Source organism: Megascapheus bottae, chromosome 25, assembly GCF_031878675.1.
Source record: "Megascapheus bottae isolate mThoBot1 chromosome 25, mThoBot2.hap1, whole genome shotgun sequence".
NCBI classification, from domain to species: Eukaryota; Metazoa; Chordata; class Mammalia; order Rodentia; family Geomyidae; genus Megascapheus; species Megascapheus bottae.
Window position 1 is genome coordinate 25,922,031 of NC_143533.1, and position 26,032 is coordinate 25,948,062.

General features: G+C 45.4%; 1 protein-coding gene across 1 annotated transcript in view; it reads left to right on the forward strand.

The window, feature by feature from the left end:
- Window positions 1–17,290: 17,290 nt before the first annotated feature.
- Window positions 17,291–26,032, forward strand: part of Ryr3 (ryanodine receptor 3) — a 295,306-nt gene continuing 286,564 nt past the window's right edge. The window contains exons 1-2 of the mRNA XM_090357798.1: window positions 17,291–17,416; window positions 17,754–17,875. Coding sequence (XP_090213924.1) covers window positions 17,291–17,416; window positions 17,754–17,875 — 248 coding nt within the window. The remainder of the gene's footprint in view (window positions 17,417–17,753; window positions 17,876–26,032) is intronic.

Sequence of the window (26,032 nt, forward strand, 5' to 3'; positions counted from 1 at the left end):
ATTGAGAACAAAAGGGTACCATGTAAGGAGGAGGAAAGAAGTGTGACTGGACAAATCAGTCTGTACTGGATAAATGTGACCAATTTTGAATGTAGGAAGGTAGTCCTCAGATTCTTGTGCAGCTCTCTGCAACCCTCTTTTCTTGTATGGCAGTCTTTTAATGCCCACAAAGGCTGCCAGGGTTCCAGGCACCAAACAGCATTGAGTTACTCTTTGTCATCTCAGAAGATGACTAAAGCTGTTGTTTCCACCTTTACCATTGAGCACCATAGTTCTTCCTTTCAAAACTGCTCTTTTCAATCCCCTGCACTCTGTCCTATGAGCTCATTCTTTTCCTCGGGGCAGTGAGGATCTGCATTCCTGGAAAAAAACAAAACAATAACCAAAAAAACCTCTGTGGGGTTTCCTCCCCGTGATTTTGCTGCTTTGCTTTGATCTGCTTGGGGACTGAGAACCTTTGAAAAATTTCTCCTGCAGGCATCACATGAAACAGAGGCTTCTGTGATGGAAGCCTGGGCAGTGCTGAGGCTTCTGGGCACCAGTTCCCCCGGGGGCCGGCCAAGGTGGCCCAGGCCTCAGCCATCCTCTCCTGTGGGGTGTTTCAGGGACATAGACACTTGAGCTACTGCAGTCTCCCTTGGTTCAGTGAGCTTCACCATTGTAATACCTCTTCACTCCAGAGAGGCAAGAAAAAGTGCTGGCCCCTTCACCTAAATCAGCTACTGGTCTGCTACGCTGCCAACACTCTCCCTCCCTATGTCATTCCGGAGTCCAGGTTGCTAGAAAGCAAGTTCAGCTGGGCTTTGAGATGATAATGCAGAGTTCCAGAATGGAAGAACTGCACCTCTCCCCTCACATGCATGAACTTCTTCCCCTTTCTGGCTCAGAGCAACGTGCTGACTTGACATTCATGCTCTGCCTGTTGTCCTTTGAGGGGCGCTGGCTTAACAAGTAGGCACTGAGTCACCAGTCCTGCTTTTCTTTCCATCTCCTAGACAGTAAATGCTTCATTGATTTCTGGACTGCCAGCCTGGACATACGCTTGTCCGCTTGGGGCTGTCTTATTACTATTGCATTCGGTGCCCAAGAAGAAGAGAAGCAAACACTTCAGCCTGAAATCAGATTACAATGAGATTCAGAAATTACACTCACTGTGAGCTTTTCCCTCTGGGGTGATAGCTTCTTGCTGCAGCTTTCTTTACCCTACAGAGGAGGCAGGAGGGAGCTGGAGACAGAGCTGCTGCTGGTGATGCAGAATCTGACCATCCACAGTGTTTCTCCTGAAGTCACTTTCTAGGTGGTTTTATGCAGTGCACACCAGCCAGTGTGTGAGCAGGGCATCCGAGCTGCAAGGGAAGTGTGGGGGTGGGAAAGGTGTGGGCTGGTCCAGATGTCAGCAGGCCCCCCCACATACAGCATGCTCAAGAAATTCCCTGTTAAACACACTGAACTGCAAAATTGTTCAACAAGTACCGTTCCTGATGAGCCTCATTCACCACTGAGCAGAGCAAGTTCTTGTAGGAACAGGAATTAGGTTGGAGGTAGATGAGAGCCCAGGGGACCACAGCTGAGAGGGGGGAGCCTGAGTGGGCATAGCTCTGATTCTAGTGCTGCTGAGGCGTTCGGACAGGAACTTTCTGCAGCCAGGGCTGGCAGTGGTGTATAGTTGATTTGACATAATCCAGACTCAGTGGCAACACCAAGGGAAAAACTCCAGCTTTTTAAAAGATGAGATGAGTCTTCATCAGCGTGAGAGCTAAGGCACGGCTTTCCTGAAGCAGGAGAGTATTACAGTGACCCACCCTATTGCCAGTTATCTTATCTGTCTTGCTTGTAGTAGGTGTCAGAGTCCTTGAAACCAAATGAGGATGGCCTTCCAGACCAGTGCCGAGAGAGCCTCTTTGCCCAAGCACAGCAAGCAGGGAAGGCTCCTCCTGAAAGGTACAGGCCCTGCACGGCTCCAGTGGCCAGCCCCGGTGCCTGACCTCTGTGAAAACCTCACACATTCTCTCCTGTGTCTGGGCAGAGAGAACTGGTAATGTCTCCATCGCTGCCACCTGCGTGTCCAGTGGACAGTTTTACTTCTTAGAAGATTTCCTTTAACTCAGCTCATTCATGCAGTTGTTGGTTTTTGAAGATTTAATTTTGTAAGTTTTCTGTATATTCTGGATTTTAGGCCATCGTCTGATAAATATCTGCTCACAATCGTCTCCCATTCTGTAGGCTGGCTTTTTAGCTTGTTGGCTGTGTCCTTTGCCATGCAGAAACTTTTCAGTTGGATGCACACATTTATCAAGTCTTTCTTTGATCTGCTTTGTTTCTGGATTTTTACTTGAAAGGACTGGGTGAGAATGATGCAAAGGCGACTTTGATCATGATATATTTCATTTATAGACTGCTTAATTAAATGGCACTTCCTTTGTACAACTACTTAAAGCTAATAAATAAAGCAAATTAAGGACGTCCACAATGTAGGGAAGCATTGATTGAAGCTGATGCACTCCATGGCGTGGACAACATCCAGACTGTAGATAAGAGCAGCATGGTGGTCGTTACCAGCCTGGCCTGTGGATGAACACAAGGGTCAGATGAGGATAGGGAGGCTGGTCCTGCAGGAGTAGCACTGGAGCCGCTCTCCCCTTCCCCCTTCCCTCCTTTCCCCCCACCCCCAGAACACATGTCTGGGGCTCACCTCCAGGCACTCCTCCTCTGTCCAGCTGGGTAGAAGGACCCAGGAGTACACCCTAGCGAAGCTCTGAACAAATCTCTTTGCAGGAGGTGTCTTAGGATGAAAACCATAACAGAGAACACATTGGGCAAATAGATAAAGCCAGAGCTGGAGCACTCACTCTATGCTGCTGTGTCTCTGTTGTTGGGTACCTGTAGGATTGCCTATCCTCCGTCTATTTATAAAGGTGTGTTAGTTAGTGCTGCCTTGAAGGGATGTATTTGCAAATAGGAAAGGAGTGGCTTGGAGTAAGTCATCCCATTGTCTGTAGCCACCTAAGACATGAACCATGTACTATAAAACATGTCCCGAATTCAATCTGTTCCACATCCTCAGATGCCTGCAGATTGGAGGACTCGCAAACTCTTAACGCTTTTGGAGGCAAGCAGATAGCAGCCTATACGAAGCAGGCTGTATGTGCCAAGGCAGGCAGGCCTGATACACACACTCGGGGCAAAGACCCCAGTCAAGCAGAACACATCGGGACCAGGGTTCTGAGCTGCCCTCAGGTTCCCATCGGAGGGTGAACTGGGCCCTCAGAGGCCAGGCGCACGCTGAGTGAATACAGTGTCTAGAATTCATGACTGTTTTTATGAGGAGGGTGGGTCTCAGGGGGAGAGGACAGTGCATCATTTATTACAGTGTAAGAGAGAGATTGGGAGGCAAACTGATAGGCTTAATAAATGATGGATGTTATCATCAAAAGGAAGTCAGGTTTTTGTAGCCTTTAAACACCCTTTAATTATTATATAGATGTACACTGCATGACATTTTAAATAAGCCAAGTACCAGTTTAGTCTTTGTTGACTGTGACTCTGTGCCTGGACTTGGACAAGTTCTTGGAGTTACACAGATGAATAGACCTTAATGATGGCTGCCTCAGAAAGTTCTGGGTTAAGATAAGCTCAGGCTTGTTTCTAATTCGTAAGTCAGTTCCAATGAATTTTTAAGAGTCAATTTTTCCACAGTTCCATGCCAAAAGAAAAAAAATTCTGTTAAAATAGGTGACATTGGTGTGTGGGGGGACGTTTCTTTGGTGCTGTTTCTGTTCCATCATGCATTGAAGCAGGAGGATAACCGAGCTTGTCTCAGTGGGCTGCTGTGGGGGATTGGATGAGCTAATCCATGGAAGGTACTTGGAACTGTGCTCTGCAGATAGTAAGTCCTCAATAAATATTGGCTATGAATATTAACTCAACAAACAGTGTAAACATTGACATTAGTCATACCAGCTGTGCCAAATGTCATTGTGCATTCCTTTTATACTAGAAAGGTACAAAGGAATGGTCCCCTGTGGCTCTTTCACAGTCCCACTACCTGACATTCAGCTTACCTATAAATAGGAGCAGGCTTCTGAATGGAAATGAACCTGGGGTGGGTTGGTGCTGGGGCCCTAGTGGAGATTGGCAGGTCAGTCCTCAGAGGGACTGCTTTGCAAAGGGCCTTTACACAAAAGCCAGATGACTTTGCCCACCTGAAAGAATGGGTAACAGGATGTGGAGGTTGTTTAACCACAAAAGCCTCTTTGGCTTGTTTGGAAGATTTTGTTTTCTACCTGTGCTTTATGGGTGGACATTTTGCTCTCTAGGAGTTAATTGAAGATCTGTGCTCCTTCTTCTGTTGTGGATGCACAGAATGAACCTAAGGCCCGGCTCGGTTCTTGGCATGCCCTCTTCTGCCCTCTCATGGAAAGGTCCTGCCAGGAGCTGTGGCACAAGTGTCTACTTCTGCATCCCTGCTGAGTATTATTCCATCCTTCCCCCTCTACTTCGCATGGATCCAAGCTGAACAGATGTCCATTTTTTAACCCTATTCAGAGGTGCTGCCTCTCCAGATGAGAGTAGATGTGCTGCGGTTCACATCCTCGCGAGGGACAGCCATTGGAGTAAGCCCTCTGCACACCGAGAGTGGCTGGAGTCTTGTAGTTGTTGTGCTGTTTGTGTTGCAAAACTGAGGACTGAACTCAGGGCCTTGTACGTGCCAAGCTCCCCATACTTCCCTTTCTATGGTTTGTTTTTGAGACAAGTTCTAGTTATTGTTACTCAAATTGGCTTTGAATTTCTACCTCTGCCTCCTAAGTAACATGCTCGTGCCATCTATCTATCTATCTATCTATCTATCTATCTATCTATCTATCTATCTATTTTGTTTTGCTAGTCCTGGGACTTGAACTCAGGGCCTGAGCACTGTCCTTGGGTTTTCTCAAGGCTAGAGCTCTCTACCATTTCAGCCACAGCACCACTTCTGGCTTTTTGTGTGTATGTGGTACTAGGAATTGAACACAGGCCTTTGTGCATGCTAGGCAAGCACTCTACCTCTAGGCCACACTCCCAGCCCTGGGCCCTATTTTTAATATTATAACTATTAATTGTACAAAGTGTGGCATTTCCATACATATATACAATGTATCCTGTTACCCTCTCTTATAAAATTAAGAATATTTACTTCAGAAAGGTGATGTACAGAGGGGTTGCAGTCACATAATTCGGGTAAAGAGTACGTTTCTTTTTGGACAGTTTCACCTTTCTCCTTGTGCTCCCCCCGTTTTTCCCTCCTGTCCACACATGCAAGTTGTACAGTTGATTGTCAGCATAGTGTGCAGTGAGGACCGCTGCTGCATTTGTTAACCCTTTGTCCCTCCCATTTCTATGGCCCCCTCTCCCAAAGACAGATAAACAAACAGGATCAAAAGAAAACAAAAACAGCAATAACTCAAAAAAAAACCAAAAACCAAAAACCACCACACTTCTGGTTTCCATTTCCTGGGGTTCATTTTGATAAATACCATTTTGTATGATCAGCTGCACATAGACGTTGTTCCTCTCTCAAGTGCATGTTCTCTTGGTCTTAATGTGTGTAATTGCCTAAACTCCTATTGTTAATCTCCATCTCTCCTTTCCCTACCCCTCTTTTTTAACTTTCATGATGTCCTTTTCATATGTGCATACAATATGTTTTGGACATATTCTCCATCTTTACCTCCTACCTACCATTTCCTTCCCAAAATGGGTTCTTTCATTTTCATATTTTTTTAAGATCTTGCTCCCATGTATGAGAGAAAATACGCAGGATTCTTGCACACCCATGCTTATCATAGCAGTATGCCCAATAGTCAAGTCAGGAAACTAGCCTCAGTACCTGCCTACAGATAACTGCACCAAGAAATGTGGAGCATTCTTCAGCCTTTTCATCAGGTTAGATAACTCTAGTTTTTTCATTTCACTAATAAACTCAGGTTTTAATTAAACTAAACACCTGGGAAACTTAATTTTTAAAAAGGAAAGATTTCGGGGCTGGGAGTTGGCCTAGTGGTTAAAGTGCTTGCCTAGCATGCACGAAGACCCGGGTTCAATTCCTCGGTACCACATACATAGAAAAAAGCCAGGAGTGGTGCTGAGGCTCAAGTGGTAGAGCTCTAGCCTTGAGAAAGTGCAAGGACAGCGCTCAGGCCCTGAGCTCAAGCTCAGGTCTGGCATAAAAATAAAAAAAAATATTAAAAAGGAAAGATTTCTAAATATTAGAGGATGAGTAAGCTTTTGATGATCCTTAATGAAAGGTTATTTTTTCATGGTAGCTTTCACTAAAGTCATGAATAGATGATACACTGTGAGGATGTGAGGATGAACCACTCACTTGTCCCAGCTTTGTCTCCTAATCTATGGAGCAATAAAAGTGATCACTAACTTGCAGAAGAAACCAGGCTGCAGTGACCAGCCTTAGAATCCTGCCTGGCAAGGCTGGTTTAATTTCCTTCCATCCGACGTGGTGTTTGGGGTCATCCTAAGCATATTTTATAAAGTATGAAATGTGATGAAGATATCACACATGGATGGCTGTAACTTGAATGTGCTCCCCACCTTAAAGTACTTAATCCTTGAATCCTCACCATGATAGAGGTGGGGCTTTGAGAGGTACTGAGGGTTGGGTGAGTCAGGAAGTGAGGCCCCCATGAAGGAGTGAGTAGCTTGATGGGGAGAGATACTGAGGTTGCACACTTCCTCTCTGCCCTGTATGTAGTTTTATCCTGTGCTCTGCCATATTATGTCATAGCAAGAAGACCCTCCCTAGATGCCAGGGCCATGAATACAACTGACTTCCGTTGTTTATCATTTCTCCAGTACGGTGGAAACTGAGCTAAGGCGTGCCTGTGAGATCTGGGCCGTCCTGATGCCGGATGGCATGTGTATAGTGCCTACTGTTCTAATTAGACAAATCTTAGACCAGTTATTATGACATACTTATTTTTGAACATAAATATTATTATGCTAGCTCTATCATTAGGCATGATTGTACACAATTCATGTGAATGACTGTAATTAGTCTAAGTTTTGCCTAGTCAGAAAGCTGGTTTTTCCATGAAATGTCCTGATTTTTCTCCTGTACCAGCTTCACAGTAGACTGTTTCTCTGGTGCCACGACCATTTCCAGATCATCATCGTAACCTTGCCACCAGGTCAACCCCATGGCCTTAGTCTCTGAGATGAGAGTGGCTAAGTGAGGCTGGTCTGAGTGTGAATTCTGGTTTGTCAGTGGCTGAACTGTGAGACCTTGACTGCACTCACATCTAAGGATGTGAATAATTTTTCATGATTCTGGGGCTGACTCTGTGCGTCTGTGCTACCACCTTGGATGTGGTAAAGAGTACACACTGTCATTCAGAGGGTGCCCCTGCTCCCCAGTGCCCAGGGGTCCCTGTGGCTGGGCCAGGTACTCAGCCCCGGGTTCTGCGAGCTTCCCGGGATTCTGAAGTGGCTGCTCTTCTTGCAGTGATGTCGGACCTGGTTGTTGGTCGTCCAGGTTGTTGTTAAACCGTTTATTTTCCGCAGTTTGTAACTCTGTTAATTGTGAACAAGCTCTAAATAGCTGTCCACCTGCACTCCGAAGCAGCCGCAAGTAAAAACCGTGGCCACGTGTGCATTTGTGGTTATGTTCCGAACGTGTGAAGGTCAGGCCATACTGAACAACAGCAGATCATTTCTGCCAGACTCCCAGCCGTGTGGGAGTGATGACAGTGGCTCAGAGTGCTCCTGGGCCTTGCCCTGCTCCCAGGCCATGCTAAGGCCATGTCACCTGGGTCATGTCTTGGTGAAAGACCTCCAGAATGCACATAGGAGGGCAAATAAATCAGAACCAAAGACATATCCAGATCTTGTCTAGGCTTCCCCAATGAACTGAAAAGTAAATGGCAGACTTATTGGGGTTTTAGAATCGTCTCCCCTCAAACGCATGAGTTAGGGGTATGTGTGTGTGTGTGTGTGTGTAATATTCCATTAATATGTTGAGGTATTTCAGTTGTCTAGAGTTAAGTCAAAGCTAATACCTTTCTAAAGAACAAGATCCGGGGCCGTCTCCTGTTAATTTTGTTAGGAAGCTGAAATGTTATTTCTCATTCTTCTATCCAGCTAGTTTTTGTTGAACACTTAGTACATGAAAGTCTGGTGCTGGGGATTAGAAAAGGCAAGGAAAAGATATATAGCCCCTTTCCCAGGGATCCTAAAATTCACTTGATTCTTTCAGTAAGTAATGGAGAACAAGCTAACATTGATAAAATTAAACCTGAAAATTCTTAGGAAAAGAATCTTGTGTTCATGAATGTGGTATTGATAAAGTGATCTGTATAAATATATATATATATATATATATGATGAAAGGTTGTTTATGCCTTCTAGTCCTCCACTTGATGCTGAAGCGGGGAGGGGCCTCTGGAAGGATGAATGCAGAGACTGGAGTAAGGGTAACCACACAGAAGGGACAGAGCAGAGCCTGGCCTCAGCCCAGGGGTGGAATGAGAGGAGTCTCATGTTGCTCCTAAGCCTTTCCTCACTGCTGCTCTAGGCGGTGATTCACCTTGACCTCTACCATGGGGTGTAAGGTACTTAAAAGAACAGGCATTTAAAAGAACATGTTGAAAATAGAAACTGGGTGGCACTGGGGACAGGGCTTGGTCCTGATGATGGATTTTTTTTAGATGATGGATTTTTTTTACTGTCTTTTTCTGATTTATACCCAGTGGCTAACTTAGCACTATCTGCCAAAAAAGTATATCAGGAACTACTTAGTAAAAAGAAACAGAAGCCAGGCGCGGTGGCTCACATCTGTAATCCTACCTACACAGGAGGCTGAGGTCTGAGGATTGTGGTTCAAAGCCAGCCTGGACACTAAAGTCCATGAAACTCTTTAATTAACCACCAGAAAATTGGAAGTGGGGCTGTGGCTCAAGGGGTAGAGTGGTAGCCTTGAGCTGAAGAGTTTAAGCCCCACAACAGACAAAAAGAAAAAAAGAAAAGGAGAGAATGGAAGGAGCAAACATATTTATCTGAACTGTTACCCTGCATCCCAGTAAAACTCCATTTCTGATGTCTTCTGGTTGAGTCTTGGCAGTCCCTTGGGTGTGCTGTTGGCACAGCCCTGCCCACAAACGTCCTTGTGTTTTTACAGTCCCTATTCCTTCCCCCGCTTATGGTGGTGGCTTTGTGGAGGTGCTCACTTAAGAGAGCCACCTGTCGGATTTCTTCATTCCTCCGGAGATTCTTCAGGCCAGAGAGCCCAGGAGCCTGGTCCTGGTGAGGTGCTCCCATTTGTGTGGGTGAGTGTCCCCAGTAATCCTTTCAGAGTGGCACTGCGCTGCTCCCTTTCGTCATCTGCTCTGTTCTGTTTCCAGCCTTCTCCTGGAATATCAATACACGTGTGTCGAGTAAGAGTCAGTGCCAGAGGGTTCCAAGTGCAGGAAACTCGAGGTCAGAGTGGCAGCGCCTGTTCCTCCAGGTTCACATCTTTGGTTGTTTGCCAAGCCCGCAGACTGTCCATTCTTCCACCTCTCCCTTGCCACCCTCATTAGAGAAGAGTTCTGTGGAGTGCAGTGTTGTGAGCACAGCTGACAGAATTCAGAATGTAGCCTCTTCAATTCGTGGTATACTTTTTTTTTTAAAAATAGAGTTGATGACTTCTTTCTAGGCAAATGTGCTTTGGATCGTTAGGAAGAGTGCACTTTTAAAACAGATCCCTTCTCTTTGATACACTAATTTAAGTGTTCCTGACGTCTCAGCACTCTAGGATGTATTCACACAGTTAAGAAGGCAAAATAACTTGTCTTTACATTCACCCACCTATTACCTTACTGCTACTTAGTTTGCTGATGTTCTTATAAGGAAGCTTACTGGATAATTCCCCCTTTTCAGGGGTGTACTGAAGCATAGGCAAGCTTAATGAAGTAATTTTGGCAGCAAATTAGTTGTTTAACTAGAAATAGACTCTTATGCTTGTTTCACTTTGTAATGACAATGCCTGGAGTTGCATTGCTGTGGTGTGTGTGTGTGTGTGTGTGTGTGTGTATACATGTGTACACAGAAGCACACATAATATAAAATATAAAATGGAGTAGAAAGGAAGATTACATAAAGACACTTGCAGACAAACGAGAAGTTTGCCATCAACAGATCATAGAGTATATAGTTCAGAAGGAATAAAAGTGATCTCATAAAGAGGATTTTAAAGAAAGAAGAAATGAGAAGACAAAGAAAATCAAACCAAGTTGAAGCATACTATAAACACATCTATACAAAACCATATCAACATATGTAAATTGTGGAAAAGAAAAAAGATCAGTATGTGTCCTAATTTCTGGATAACAATTTAGAATTAGATAACATGAGAAGAAGGGCATATTTGATGTCAAAGAATTCCTAAATCTTTTATTATTGCAGGAAGGTAAAGAAATTACACTGAGACTTTAAATATGCAGGTTAGAACTTCTGGAGTGGCCTAGGAGATAGAAAAAAAGAGGTTTAGGTGGGATTGGAAGAAAGACGGAAGGAAGAATGTAAAACTTTAGAGCAAGTAATGAGAGGATTTTAGTTAATCTAAAAGTAGTACAAAAAGGGGAATGTAGAAAGTGTAAAGTCCAGTGGTCTGAATACCTGGATATAAAGACAACAAGCTCCGTGAACTTGCTCTCCAGTTAAAGACAAGGTTCTTATAGTGGCTATGTAAGTGAACAAAAAAAATTTAACAAACAAGATTAAAAATGTGTAAGGCCAGGCGCTTGTAATTCACACCTGTAATCCTAGTTACTCAGGAAGCTGAGCTATGCGGATCTCTGTTCAAAGCCACCTCGACAGAAAATTTCCCTTGAGATGCTTATCTCCAATTAACTACTCAGAAACTGAAAATGGAGCTGTGGCTCAAGTGGTAGAGTGCTAGCCTTGAGCAAAAGAGTGCAGGGACAGGCCCTGAGTTCAAGCCCTGCAACAATAGCAGCAAAAAAAAAAATGTATAGGGACTCTGCTCAGCATTCTGAGAGGGAAGTCATAAAGGCTTAACTGGCACATAGACAGAAGGCAAAAGCTTACAGTGCATTAAGAGATAGTTTAATTGATTAGACAACAAATAAAGATTTACAAGAACTGAGACAATTAAAAGATACATGTCCAACAATCACACAACACATTGTTTCCAAGCACACCCAAAAAATAACATTTTAGCAATAAAACTTCTGAAAATTGAAAGAGAAAACAATTTTGATTATAAATCACTTGTTTGAAGAAAAGGGTACCTTGGCTGAGAGTGTGGCCTAGTGGTAGAGTGCTTGCCTAGCATGTAAGAAGACCCAGGTTTGATGCCACCGCACCACATACATAGAGAAAGTCAAAAGTGGTCCTGTGGCTCAAGTGGTAGAAAGCTAGCCTTGAGGAATGCCCATGCCCCAAGTCTAAGCCCCAGGACTGGCAAACAAATAAAAAAAGAATGCCTTACATATTTGGAAATTTTAAAGAAACATTTTAAAAATAATGGTCCTGCAGCTTAAACTCAGGACCTTGTGCTTGGTAGGCTGGCGTTACTTTGTAACTTGAGTTACACTTCTAGGTCCACCTCTTGCTGGTTATTTTTTTGGAGTTTAGTGAAGTTTTCTGCCTAAGGTGGCTTCAGGCAGAAGCATTCTAGATCACAACCTCTTGAGTTGCTAGGATTGCAGTTCTGAGCCACTGACACCAAACTTAAAAACACATTTTTTACATGACCCCAAATTACCATTGAAGAAATCATACCAGGGCTGGAAGAATGGTTTAGTGGTAGAGTGCTTGCCTAGCATGTACAAAGCCCTCGGATCCATTCCTTGGTACCACATACATGGAAAAAGCTTGAAGTGGTCCTGGGGCTCAAGTAGTAGTGAGAAAGCCCAAGGACAGTGCCCAGGACATTTCAAGCCCTAGGACTTTCCCCTCCCCCCAAAAGGGAGGGGGTGAAGAAAAAGAAATTGTACCAGTGATTTGTTCAAATTATATACATATGTTCAAATATGTATACTTATTATGTGTACAGCAATTCCTCTAGAGAAGACTTTTAAATTCAAACATTCTTTAGAAAGGTTTAGCCAGATTGGAATTATCAGTTGCTTGATATTGTTGTTGTAGAATTTGTCTGTAAAATTACCTGAGCCCTGTGATTTTTGAAGAAAATTTTCCCCCTAAATAATATTATGATCATATAATCATAATATACTTTATGCTTCAAACATGTACACAAAAATTCATAATATCAGGCAATCTGTAATGGAGAAAGTACACATATTGTGCATTTATTTACATATATTTATAGAGACAGCAGTGAAATAAATTAGTTGTCCCTTCCTGTAACAGTGTAGGCAAGTCTTATAAACAAAATCCAGAAAAAAGAAATCCTTGAGAAAAAATACCATAAAGATTTGTTCCCTCTTCAGAATAAGCAAAACGAAACTATATTATTTATATCATAGAGTAAAACTATTGAAACAAACAAGATGCTGAAGACCCACAAATTATGAGAGCTGCTGCCTCTGGCAGATGGAAGTGAGACAACTTGCTAGAGGACTCTCTTCCTATATCAGTGCGGGGATGGAAGGGTGCCGGTGGTATCATATGTGATCGTTCACAAGCACAAAGACAAACCTGGTGGGTTCAGTGGGAGTTTGAACTATGACACACTCAGTAAGATACAGGAGCACGCTGGGTTCTGTGCTGGATATGTGTAGCTCCTGCAGCCTACAGGGGGAATGGAGTCAGAGGGGAGTACAGAGAGGATCACGGAATGCTCTAAGACTTTTCTTTTGGAGAGAAGAGCTCTCCCTGCATTTTGGAGAGGGCATTGAAGCAGAAGAGGACCAGTGACCAGGAGATCAGTTTCAAGACTTCAGATGTAATCCAGACAAAAGATGACTAAGTGTCAAAGGCTGGACAGCCAGGATAAAGAAGAGAGAAAGGATTCAGAAGAGATTTTAGAGATGGAAGGAATAATCCTAAGTGCTCCTGCATGGATACAGATGGACCTAGGTGATGAGGGAATGGGTAGGGGTGGTCTAGGAATGAAAAGGTGACCTCATACAACAAAGATTTCAGCTGACACGATGAGAGGAATGAAACAACACTGACTGACCTATGTGATGCCAGATGAGGGGTGTTTTCATGGCCCCAAAGAGCAAAAAGGGGAAACAGAGCTTCAGGAGTGTCTGGAGGGCATTGGACAGGGCCTTTCATAGACCCCAAAGTGCTACTGCTGCCGGCCTCTCTTCCAGGACAAAGGCAGCATCCCCTACATTGTTCAGCCTCCTGGAGCTTCTCCCAACTTGGTGAGCTCCTTTGAGCTCTTCAGTGGAGGACAGTAGAGGACAGTGGCTGTCACACCCACATGGCAGAAATGTCAGTAGACCTTTCTGTGGAGGGCCCATATCTCCTCCCCTACCCCACCAAGGTCCCAGAATTCTCTTCTGCACATTGATCTGCGTGTGGGCTTCTCAGTTCTCCAGAAGCTGGTGCAGCAGTGCTTCTATCGAGATGGATGGGGTGGGAAGAAAACAGCAGTGCAGTGCCAGCCTTGAGTGAAAAGGCCAAGCAAGAGCTCAGGGCCCTGCTTTCAAGTTCTAGGCATGCGCGCAATCCTCAGCTCCCAGACTCCTTAGTAGCTAGGATTGCAGGCATGAGCCATGGGTGCCCAGCAGAATGGATATCTTAGGACTTTTAGTGCTTGATTCCTTTGTAACCTGTTGGGAAAAGGCTGATATTAGAGGCTCAGTTATGCTGAGGGAACTCAGTGATGAGCTTTACAGCCTGCAGGAGAGAAGAAACCCTAGGTTAGCAGTCACTGCTTTCTGTCAAAACAAAACAAAAAAAGGAAAAATACGTATATGTTAGAGCTCAGAGACATTGTAGTCATCTTTAAACCAGAATTACAATTTTTCATTGGAAGTGGCTAGGTTCAAAGTCCCATGGCAAATTGGGCATGCATGGCCCATGCTGCATTTGGGCTTCCCGTTTCCCTGGTGCTACACTCCTCCCTGGCATGGCAAATAGCATGCCCCCCCAGGGGCATGGGTGGCAGAGGCACTGTCTACCCCCCCAGGGGCATGGGTGGCAGAGGCGCTGCCTACCCCCACAGGGGCATGGGTGGCAGAGGCGCTGCCTGCCCTCACAGGGGCATGGGTGGCAGAGGCGCTGCCTACCCCCACAGGGGCATGGGTGGCAGAGGCGCTGCCTACCCTCACAGGGGCATGGGTGGCAGAGGCGCTGCTTGCCAGTGGAAGCAGCAGGCCTGGCTTGCACAGCCGTGTCAGGCGAACACGTGAGTGTGCATGACTGTGGCATATGCTGCTGCCAGTCTGCTCCGACTTTTGGCCCCTGTCATCTGCAAATTTCCATAGTGAGGAGGATCAGGAAGCCAACCGTTTGTTGCTTTGCCTAAAACTCAGTTTTTATGAATTAGGAATAGAATCCAAGATGACAGAACTTGCACTCAATAAAGAAATGTATGGCTGCTGAGACATGTTCACCTTTCTCAGTGGACTGAGGTTTTGCATTGCTGTCTTACACTGAATTGTAGCCCTTGTTCCCAGCTTCCCTTTGTTATTTATGGACATGCACTGAGTAGCAAAACTGAATAGCAAAATAAGGAGGGTGTCTACTACCTGTCTGTACTAGTGTAAAACTGATTTCTAAGGAAAACAGGCCTCTAGTTTCAAGAATTACATTACGACTCAGTAATTTTGTTTAGGGAATTGAAAGCCAAATTGTTCCAATCACTTTCCTCTTTTGGAATCCTCCTCTTTCAAAGTCAAAACCAGAAATACTGTGCTTTTCTTTAAAATGTCATGATTTTAGAACCACTTGTTCCAGCGACCTGACCTGAGTGTTGTCTCAGATTTCTGGTTTGTGTTGCTCTTACATCAGATTGTGAACTTCTTCCTTTATAAGGCTACACTGAGATTCAACCTCAGGATCATTTTCAACAGGCAAAAAAATCTCCTGTCTATATGAACTCCGCATTCAGTTTTACTCAAACCCTGTCCCCTAAATCTTCCTTGGTGCTGCTGGAGGACTAACTATGATAGTGGAAGAGACATCCAGGCACCATGGAGTCTTACAAAGGCAGACGCACAAAGCTTGGGAAAACACTGTACGGAGTTGGCTGTTTACCATATTCTGTCTTACTCCAGTTAAGTAAAACAGATGAGCATCCACAACATGGACATAACAGTAGGTATCTAAGAGTGCGGTTTTCCTACCTTCCCACCTCTCCACTGAGCCAGGCACCCATTCATTGAGCCAGGCCTACCTAGACTTCTGTTTGTTAGGGGCAAAGCATGTTACAACATTACAGTATAAGAAAAGAGAATAATAGGTTCTCTGAAAGTCCTGGGTGAAAAACAGGCAGACAAACAAGCAAAAAACAAAAAAACACCCTGCAGTAGCTCTCTGCTCCTGCACAATAAAAATCCGTTTCCCTTCCCATCTTTTGTCGTCAAATTCAGAGTTTAAAAACCTTCCTCTTTTTGTCCCTCGGTCTCCTTTACAGTCTTAACAAGCCCCTCCCTTTGTGTTTCTCTCTGAACCGTCTTCTGATGGCACCTCCGGATGAATCATATAAGAGAATTTATTTTGGGCTACTCTGTCACTATTTTGTGCTCCATCTACCCCAGTTTGAATTCTCAGATGCTCTTACTTTCCTGCCTTCTGAGTTTTCCTACACTTTCTGTCTTCCAAATGATTCATGGTTGTCCTTATCTATTTTCCAGTCTCAGAAAACAAGATTGTTGTCAGTGGAAAACCCTATTATTTCTCATATCTCCAATTTTTGAAATAGTTTTGCCATTTGTTATTATTCTTGGTTTCATTCCTTCCCTCCCCAGTCCCCCCCCCCACCATAAGTAAAGTGCCCCACCTTCAGAGTGAGTAAAACAGGTTTTTTTCTTCCATTTCAGATCATCTGTCCAGGCTACCAGCAGCTTGATTATTTAGTGATTCAGAAGATGTCAGGCATTTGCATTTTTTCCCCTTACTGTGGTAAATCTTGATATTTTCAGGATTTGGAACAGTGATTAGTGGAATAGAGAAAGGTTAGAATGATTTTGAAAGATGGCAACTTCAGCAATCTTCTTTTAAGATTGAAAAAAATTCTCTGCCAAAGGTCTTGAAATGTTGTCACAAGCTTAACTTCAAAAATGTATCCTCACCTGCTGGAATTTTATGGTTGGTTTTTACAGAGTGGTATTACTGTATAGTACTGGGACGCAAAGGAAATGGAAACCTGTGTCCTTACTGAAGGTGAGGGATCAGTTCATCCTTGTAAGCTTGTGCTGGAAAACAATAACTCCCCACTGGCTTCGTTAAAAACGTCATGCCCAGTGCTAGAATCTGCCTACTGGTAGAACAGAATGTGTTTTGTTAACCTTAGTTGAGTAAAGAGAAGTAATTTCTTCCTAAAACACTGTTTCTCAATATTGATCATTTGCTAACTTCATGCTAAAATGAGGAAAATTAAGGTGGGTATGGTGGCTTGGCCTGTCATCCCAGCTACCTGGGAGGTGGAGCTTATTACGTGTAACCCCTTTGTTCAGGCCGTCTCTAAACCAGAAAAGGGATGACAAGAGCCCATCTCAGCCCATGGCTGGGCCAGTGGCACGCACGTGTCAGCACAGCAGTGCAAGAAAGCACAGTCCAGCCTGGCCGTCTTAGGAATGACCAGTGGAAAATGAGCTGGTGGAATGGCTTGAGTGACAGAGCTCTTGTCTACCATTTAAACCACAGTATTGGGGTGGGGGGAAACCAGGAGACCCAAACTAGCAGATAAACTGCACAACACAACACAAACTAAGGTTTCATGGTTTCCGGCCTACTTTCTTCTCTGGACGTGTGAAGCAGCGCCCCTGTGTGGTGGTCCCCGAAGCTCCAGTATAGACCCCATTGATGAAGAAGTCCCCTGCTTTCAGGAATTGCCTCTCACCTTCTTACCTTCCCGAGCAGCTTCCACGAGCATGGAATCGTGACTCCCTGACAGCACCCCCTCCGGGGCTGGGAAGGCGGCTCCCTGGTAGAGTGCTCACCCAGCGTGCGCGAAGCCCTGGGTTCCAGTCCTCAGCACCCAGGAGTGGCGCTGTGCTCAGGGGGTAGAGCGCTGGCCTGGAGCCGAGAGGCTCAGGTTCCGAGCCCAGGCCCGGGTCAAGAAAACCATCCTACCGCTGCGCTGCGGGGAGATATAGGGTGAAGGGGAAGGGCTTCTCCCGGTGGGCGGGGCGCGGGGTGGGCGGGGCCCGGGCGAATGGTCCCCTCCCAGTGGGCGGGAACCGAAGGTGGGCGGGCATTGACTGGACATGGGCGGGGACTGGAGGAGACAAGGACTGGAGTCAGTGCAGGCTGGCGCTTCAGGGGGGAGGCCGCCTCCGGGGTGAGGGCCCTCGGGTGTGGGTGGACTCAGTCCAGGGGAGAGTCGAGAGGAGCAGGGGCACCGGGGAGGAGGAGCGGGGCCTTAGGCGCAGAGGGGCCTGGGGACTCGGGCCTCCGGGCCAGCTCCGGGGGTTGGCTGGGCGCAGGGTCGCCGGGTAGGACGACACGCAGGTGTCAGGTGTGAAGGCCAGGCCTGACCCGAGCTCTGTGGGGTACTGTGAGTCACTTTCTGCCGGGGCTTGATCACCACTGGGCGCGAACGTGGGATTGCTTTACTCTCTGTGCCGAGACCACGGTGAGCGTGGACTCGCGGACCTGCCCGCCCTGCCACCTTGCAGCTGGCTGGCGCCTGCACCGTGTCCGCCGAACGGACCTCCTCAGTAACGAGCTCCTTCCTGGACAGGGCTCTCGCCCTGGTCGGGCGGCAGGGACCGAGGACTGCAAACCCTGACTCTTGCGGGTGAGAGGCCACCCGGGACATTCGGGCCTCTGTTGTGGGGCTCCTTAGAGAGAATGCAAGCTTGTATAAAGACTGTCAGGTTTTTATTTTTTGTGTTGTTTTGGTTCTGGTCCTGGGCCTTCAAATTCAGGGCCTGGTTTCTTTCTCTGAGATTTTTGCGCCCAAGGCTGGTGGTGCTCTACCACTTGAGCCACTGCCCCACATCCAGCTTTTTGAGTGCTTAAGACTCCTGGAGGCCTCCTGGCATCACACCACAATCCTTAGATCTCAGCCTCCTGAGTAGGAAGGGTTACAGACGTGAGCTGGGGTGTTTGGTTTGAGCATAGCTTTTGGTTTTTGTTTGGTGACTGCACTGTTAAAGTACCACACTATTTCACATACGTGTGTTTGCGTTTGCTGGCACTGTGGTTTGAGTCCAGAGCACTGAGCTCTTGCATGGCTTTTAATGGAGATGAGTCTCCAGGATGTGTCTGCCCAGGCTGGCTCTGAGTGTGGAATCTCAACCTCTTGAGAAACTAGGAGTAGGATCATAAACCAACTGCACCTGGTCTGGTTTGCGTTTCTCTCATCTAGGGATGAGAGTTCTTATTGTTCAGTGTCCCTGCTAGAACTGATTAGGATAGGTTCCCTGGAGCTAGGCCTTCTGTAAGAAATGCACAGTCCTTAGTGATGTTGAGCTTCTTTGTATATGCTTTTTGTGAAGTGGCTATTCAGGTCTCTACTCCCTTTTTAATTGATTTTTTTTCTGGTTGAGTTTTAAGATTTAATATTTTGGTCCTTTGTCAGAGCTGGAAACTGGCTATCATATACAGTTGCTGTATGGTATGTGTTTTGCAGATAGTTTCCTTTCCTCTGTGATTTACCACTTATCATATCCCTAGTGTCTTCCTTTGTGGTTATTTGCTCCATTGCTGCTCTCTTTTAGAGTATAGAGGGAATGGAAGCATCTGGTGGAAGGCAAGGTCACTAATTTAGATTTTGGGCTTGCCTTCCTTCTTTTTTACCTTGGTAACAACCCCTGGTCTAGATTCTCACTGCAAGGCCCCTCAGCACAGTTTGGAGACCTTGTTCCTTAGCAAGGTGGAAGCAAAGTGAGGAATCAGGTTCATGGAAGCATGGGAAATACCTTTGTCTTTGTTCATATTAGCACCATGTCTTTAAAATAATGGTGATATTTCTGTGTGACTCCCATATACTTTGGTTGTAATGCTCTTTAGGTTAACAGTGTTTGGGATGTTCACAAACACTGTATTGAGATATTGACTACTCTCATGGAGTTTTAACATTGGCTTCTCCAAGTACCTTTTGAAATAAAAGTCTAATCCCATATCAGTTTACCTGTGAGATTCTGGTTTAACCAGAAGTTGTTACAACTATAACTGGACCGTGTCTAGAAAATAGGTTAAGCCAATATAAGTGTTTCACTTGACACTGAACTCTAGAGACCTGACCACTCTTCTCTTAATGTATTTATTATAGAATTTGAAATCTGCCCTTCTAATATGAGTTCCTTTTTTGAAGCTGGTTCTCACAGTAGAGAAGCAACTCTGTTATGTCTTCTGCTGACAACTATTAGAACAAGAAAACGGGATTCAAGGAGTTTTCTCAGTGTTGCTTCTTCCTTATTTCCCTTCTCTAAGGCGCACATGGTTTCTCCTATGTGTGTGCATGTGTGTATGTTTAGTTTGAATTATAGAGAACAGTATAGATCAGCTGTGGGGAAATAATTAGATAAGAAGCCAAGTCTTATTTTTGCCTTGGTAAGATATTCTATATCACTCTCCTTGTCACTGAGGGACTGAAGGACTTTCAGGAGGGTGTTCATGTGATCTGATCTCTTTTGAAGGGATTACAAAAGGGAATTGATGGAGTAGGCGCAGAGTCAGAGAAACACATTAGGTAAGGATAGCAATAGGTGAAGATACCAAATGAGTGGTGCTGGAGTTGGAGAAAAGGCAGCAGATTTGCAGTATTCGAGAAGGCCTGGTGAATTAGACCTGCTGGTAGATTAAACTTAGATGGACTGTGTGACAAGTAATCATCCTTACTTGCTTAGGACGGTCCCATTTTTGTCAGATAGTCTTGCATCCTGGAAACAGTATTCAGGGCTTATGATCACCTTATCGAGGGAGTGCCCACTCTTTAAAGCTCACAGATCAGGCAGGTCTGTTCTCCCAGAGTTCTCGGAAACCTTCCTGTACAGCAGCCTTCCTGTAGTTAGCAGTGATCTTGGCTTGTTTTCTGGTAGAACCATGCAGATGTTTTGGAAGAAGATGTATTGCTATGAGACTAACACATCTGAGAAAGTTCCTTATTGATGGAGAGAAATAAAGCATAGAAAATTTAAACTATGCAGTTTGAGAAATAGAAAGCTGTGCCTCCTCCCTTTAGAAAGATCTCTGAAAAGCAAATTCATTTTATCCTCAGGCTCCCTAGAACCTATGATAAGTTTGACAGGATCTCCTCTTTGTGGTTCTTTGGCAGATAGTTTGAGTTCTACAGACAAAGGAGTTGACAAACCCAAAGTGATAGGAACATTTGTATTGTCATAAACATAAATGTTTAATGTCATCTCACTAGATACAGGTGGCATTAATGAATATTCCTTAGAGATGCATGTAGACGTGGATCTGTTAAATGGTGCTCTGCAGCATCTGCCAAGAAATGATATGGATAGTAAGATGCCCATTGTGAGGGTTTTGTTCACTTGCTCTTTTTTTGGATGGTCCTGGGACTTAAACTCCGGGCCAGGGCATTGTCCCTGAGCTCTTGAGCCACAGTGCCGCTTCCATTACTTGCTTTTTTTCTCCTCTACTTGCTTTTTTTTCTCCTCCTGGCCCCTCCTCTTGATGTTGCCTCCTATTTCCTTTTCTTTCTGTGGACTATGCACATAAGCACAAATGCCACTATGAAGCCTTGAACCCACGTTGGGGAACTATTAAGTCTTTTCAAGACCCTGTGAGTGAAGCATCTTTCCAGAAAAGAAAACTGCCAGGTGTCAAGCATCACTTCTTCCTGTGCTCCTGACTTTGTTGCTCAAGACCGCTAGGCCTTTTGGCTACTTTGTAAACCTGCTCTGGGAATAATTCAGAGGGCTTTCTGTTCCTGGTAAGAAGTTGTGGATCAGAGTGGGGCTAGGGAGCAGGTTCCAGGCATTTTCACCTACATTTTATAGAATCTGTGGTCTTTTCTTTTAGGGGATGACTCATCAAGGCCGATCTGGAAGTTTACCACCTTTTGTTTTTCCAATCTTTATCAATCCACAGGTAAAGGATTTGGACTCTATTGGCCCGTCTCTGGCAAGATCAGTTTAAAAATGCCTTTCAGTCATAAGTCTCTTCATCCTGACCATCAAGATTGTCATTAGCCACTTTGGTGGTCATTTTAGGTTTCCATTTTCCAAATGAAGCCTGGGATTAGGGAAGATGGGGTTTTCACAATTTAATGTGATGGTTTCTAGCCGTTTAGTGGCAAGGAGAATAATGACCAGTACTCATGTATCATCTTAGATGTTTCCCACCAACTCTGTAAGGTCTTACATTATTATCTCCACTGAACAGATGAAGAAACTGAGTTGGAGAAAGTAAAATGGTTCAAGAGCCCCTCACTGAAAGACAGATAGGTTTGCAATGTGTGGATACTGCATGACAACCACAGCTGCAGTGTTTCAGACTATTGTGCTATAGTTTATCTTCTTAATTTTAAAGAGATTTTCATCCAGTGAGAAGACATCCCAAGTGTCTTTGCCTCCAGCTCTTGGTTTTTCCGCAGTGCAGTAGCTGGCTTCATAGAGGTACTCTCACTCTTCTTTTGGCCCTTGGAATTGGAACCCAGACCTCTTTTCTTGGTAGGCAGACACTCCCTCAAATCTCTACCTTCCGAGTAACTAGGATTACAGGCTTAAGCCATTGTACCTGACTGTGGAGGCCCCTGGTCACTTTATATGCCAGAGGGGAATGGCAGCATCCCATGTCTGATTCTACAGCTCAGTGCAAATTATGTTCATAATAGACATTTTAGTAGAGAACTTACCAGGTTCTTGCAGTCCCCACACTGGCCTGTGCTGGCCCACATGGAATGTGGACTATGAAGCATTTTTTTTGTCTGTCTGTCTGTCTGTCTGTCTTGGCAGTCCTAGGACTTTAACTCAGGGCCTGAGCACTGTCCTTGGGCTTTCTCAAGGCTAGAGCTCTACCACTTGAACCACAGCACCGTTTCTGGGTTTTTTTCTCTGTGTGTGGTACCGAGGAATCAAACCCAGGTCTTGGTGCATGCTAGGCAAGCACTCTACCACCAGGCGAAGCTCCCAGCCCACCCTGAAGCCTTTTATACTAACCCCGAGGGCAGGTGGTGGCATGGATGATGAGCCTCTTGGTCTCACGCTGTTAAGGTTTGATTCTATAATTGTAGTCAGCATAAAACAATCACACCATTCCAGGCAGGGCTTTTCACTCCCAGGAGAAACCCAGTGAGCAGTCTCCTTCTGACTCACCTGTTGGGACAGGCAGGGGTCCTCCTCGGCTATGAGACGTGCTGCACCCTGCAGGGAGAGAGCGCTGGAGGAGGCCACTTTGGCCTTTTGTCTGCAGAGTGTCCCTGGCTTTCTAGAATAAGGGCGATGGAAGAGGCTACTGAGGGCAGTTCTAGTGCCTTAGAACAAGCCTCAAAGTCCAGATGACAACAAGCTCACCCCCCCACCTCAGTTTCAGGCCTCTACTTGCCATCACTTCCCCTGGATTTTGGAAGAGGCCCTGTGTGTTCTAACATCTGCACTGCCAGAGAGCCTTGTGCGGCAGCAGGCTTTTGCATCATGCTAGGTAGCACTTAACACATTTGATCTGTTTAATGTCATCTCGTCTTCACAGCAGCGCTGTAGTTCCCTACTTCTCAGAAAATGAAACTGCATCACCAGAAAGTCTCTTGCTGAAAATTACAAATGTAGGAAGCACCTGTACTAGGGAGACGAGTCAAGGACTGGGTCCTTACCACTGTGTCCTTACCACTTTGGTCCAAGTAAAGACTTTCTTCTGCCTTTCTCCACAGGCACTGATATGCTAGCCATATCCAACCAGCCACCCACCGTGGCCTGTGGCATGCTTCCCCTTCAGTACTTCAACTTCCAGTCTTTGAATATTCTTGGTCCTCTTCTTGTTGAGTAAAAATTTACTTTCACTTGTCTTCCACCACCAAACTCACATGCAGCCTCCTCTTTCCCACCCTGGTGTTCATTCTCATCATGAGCTCCTGCCTGTCACGGCAAGGATTGGTTTGTAATTCCCCTCCCCTCTTCTAGTCTGTCAGTCATCGATAGGCCTTTTTTTGTTTTTAATTATCGTTTGCCTGTGCATTTTGTGATTTATTTCTCAGGTCTCTCCTGCCCTAGACTTTAGAAGAAGTCCAGTCCACAGCACCTCTAATAGAGCTTAGATTGAAATATATTTTCAGTGAGTAAACAAATGCTCAGATGTTTATACTTTTCCGTTAGTAGCTGTCACTCATTGTCTTATGCTTTGAGTGTCTTTGCAGGTGTTTCTCTGCCAGTGGTGATTCATAATCCCCTTGGACTCTGAAGTTTAGGGCGTAGATTGTGTTTTACTTGTTCCAGCATCTGTCCCTAACATAAAGTATGCAGCAGTGCATACTTGTTCTCTTGAATCCAAGGTCTTGATGAACCTTCAGCCACCACATTGCTATTTATTTGAATGCTTTATGTTTCTAACAAATGTCTGAAAATGCTTCTCTTTCCCTCTTTAGGAGCTTTGGTACCATGGCAACCACACTGGTTTGATTTGGAAGCATGTCTTAGAGCTGAAGGCTTTTCCTTCTACCTGCTGCTATAACAACCAGGAGCTGAGACATTTTCCAAAAAAGGCTATTTCCATCTGAGCAGATCTGAGTGGGCAGATCTCACCATTCTCCTCTGACATGGTTCCCACCTGGGCTGCCCACCTCCACCTTTTCTCGTTCCTCATGAGTTATTCTGAGATCTGTAATCTCCACGTCAGGAAGTCAGCTGTGATTAGTCCCTTACTGTTCCTATTGGCTCTGAACTCTCTCAAGTCCAGAACAGTGGAGCCAGATGTGCTGAGAACAGCTGGTGAGGCATGCTGCTTACAGGCTGGACACAGCTGGGCACAACTGGCCAAGAGGGCTGGCTCTTCTTGGTAGGCAGCACAGGTAATCACTACCCCAACCCAGATGCAACAGCCACTGCCTGGGTGTGTGATATCTGCCCAGATTTTCATGTTACAGAAAGGCTGGTTGTGGGAAGTGTCATACTAGGATGTTGGCAGCTTTGGTGCAAGACAAGCAAGGCTGTGAGCCAAAGTAGAGAAAGGCAAGCACAGTGTCTGGATGAGCCAGAGGAAGCTGAAACGAAGGCGTACGTCAAGGCACAGTCAAGTTCAAGACATCTTTAGGTGGCCAGGGAAGTCAGACTTACGACATTGGAGGTGATAATGCGGGCCTCCAGTGGAAACTGCTAGGGATGCTGTGCTTTCCCCCAGTGTTGACAGTCTACATTCTAAAGGTATAGGAACCATACAGGGTAAGCACCGCCAGGAAGGGGTTTATTTTTGTCTGTTTTGTCCCCTGCTTGATACTCAGTTTCAGCAATACTCTTGGACATGCAGAAGGTACTCAGGAAGTATTTAGTGAATGGATGTGTGCCTAGAACAGAGAAGGACTTTTTATTGACTTATTTGGTGACATAGTTAGCAAAAGCATTCAAACACATAATCTCTTATTATAGCTTTGCAGAGGATGTATATTATTTGGTGAAAAGGGAAAAGGCAAGAATGTATAGGGTGAGAGGCAAATGGTCACCCAGTTTTGTATAGCTTCAGCCTCCAGTGTGGAGCGCCTTCTGCTGCCTAGAGCTGCCTCTGAGCACACAGGGCAGCAGGGAAGAGGAGAGCTTGGTGACAGGAAAGACCATCACCTAGCAGGGGCATGGTGCATCTGTCCTTCATTTGGAATGCATGGCCAAACCTCCACCTGGTTTGGATAAGCATGGCTTCAGTTCTGGACATGCTGCCTTGTGAGTCCAGAGGGCCTTCTGTCATGTACAGTTTTCAGAGTGCTCCTGAGCTGAGGCAGCAGTGCAGCTCAGGCCCTGCCCAAGCTCTCTGGAGACTCAGCTAGTTAGGTTCTGTAGCATTTCAGCCAAGATGCTTCAGCCTAGAGGGCTGCAATAGAGGCTTGCTGACTCTAGAAAATTAGGTCCTTGCCTTCATGAAACTACTGTGCAAATAGATTACATTTGTGGGTGCTCCTCACATGTCCAGGAATGGAGAGCTGCCCTGCCTGAGTTACCATTCAGTCTTCAGAGCAGTGTTCTGTACTATGGCTATTCCCAATTTGGTGTTTGTGCCTGTAGGCAGGAGCTCTACCACTGAGCGATAGTGTCAGCTCTTTTCTTTTTGTATCAGGTATTTTTGGGCAGGGGCCTGTTTTTTGCCTGAGCCCACACCTGGATCATGATCTTCTAGTTGTTTTTTTTCCACTCCCTGCTATAGCTGGATGATGGGAGCATGCTGCCTTGGCAGTGGAGCTTTTTCCTTTGAAATAGAACCTCAGACATTTCTGCCTGCCTGGAGCTGTCATCCCCCCAATTGCAGCCTCCCAGCAGCTGAGATGACTGGCATGTGCCACTGAATCGAGTTATTGATTGAGAGGGGGTTTATTTGTTTGCTCAGGCTGGCCTCAAGCCATGATCCTCCTTATCTCACGCAGCCTCCTGAATAACTGGGGTTACACCCAGTCTTAGCACCCAGCTAAGACTTGGGGTTGGATAGTGTTATGCCTAGCTCATCTGCTCTTTGTCTACCTCTTGGTGACTCTCTGTGAGGCTTTGCTTCTTTCTAAGCCACTAGAATTTGAATTCAGTGCACAGCAATGAATGTCATTTAATGTTTCTTACTTCTTTTTTTGTTGGTGCCTCATCTGGATAACTCGTTCTTAGCAGGCAGGAGAGCAATTCCTGTTTCTCATGGGTCTCATGCATGTCAGTGAATTTACCATGTGCTTTATTCCCTTTGAGCTAGTTCTCCAGGAATTCTGGGTCATGCTAATCTTTTCTTCTCTGTGAATTCACCAATAAGCTTCTGCAACTGTCTGACCCTGGCTAGCTGATCTGAGGATCAACTTCTATGTTGG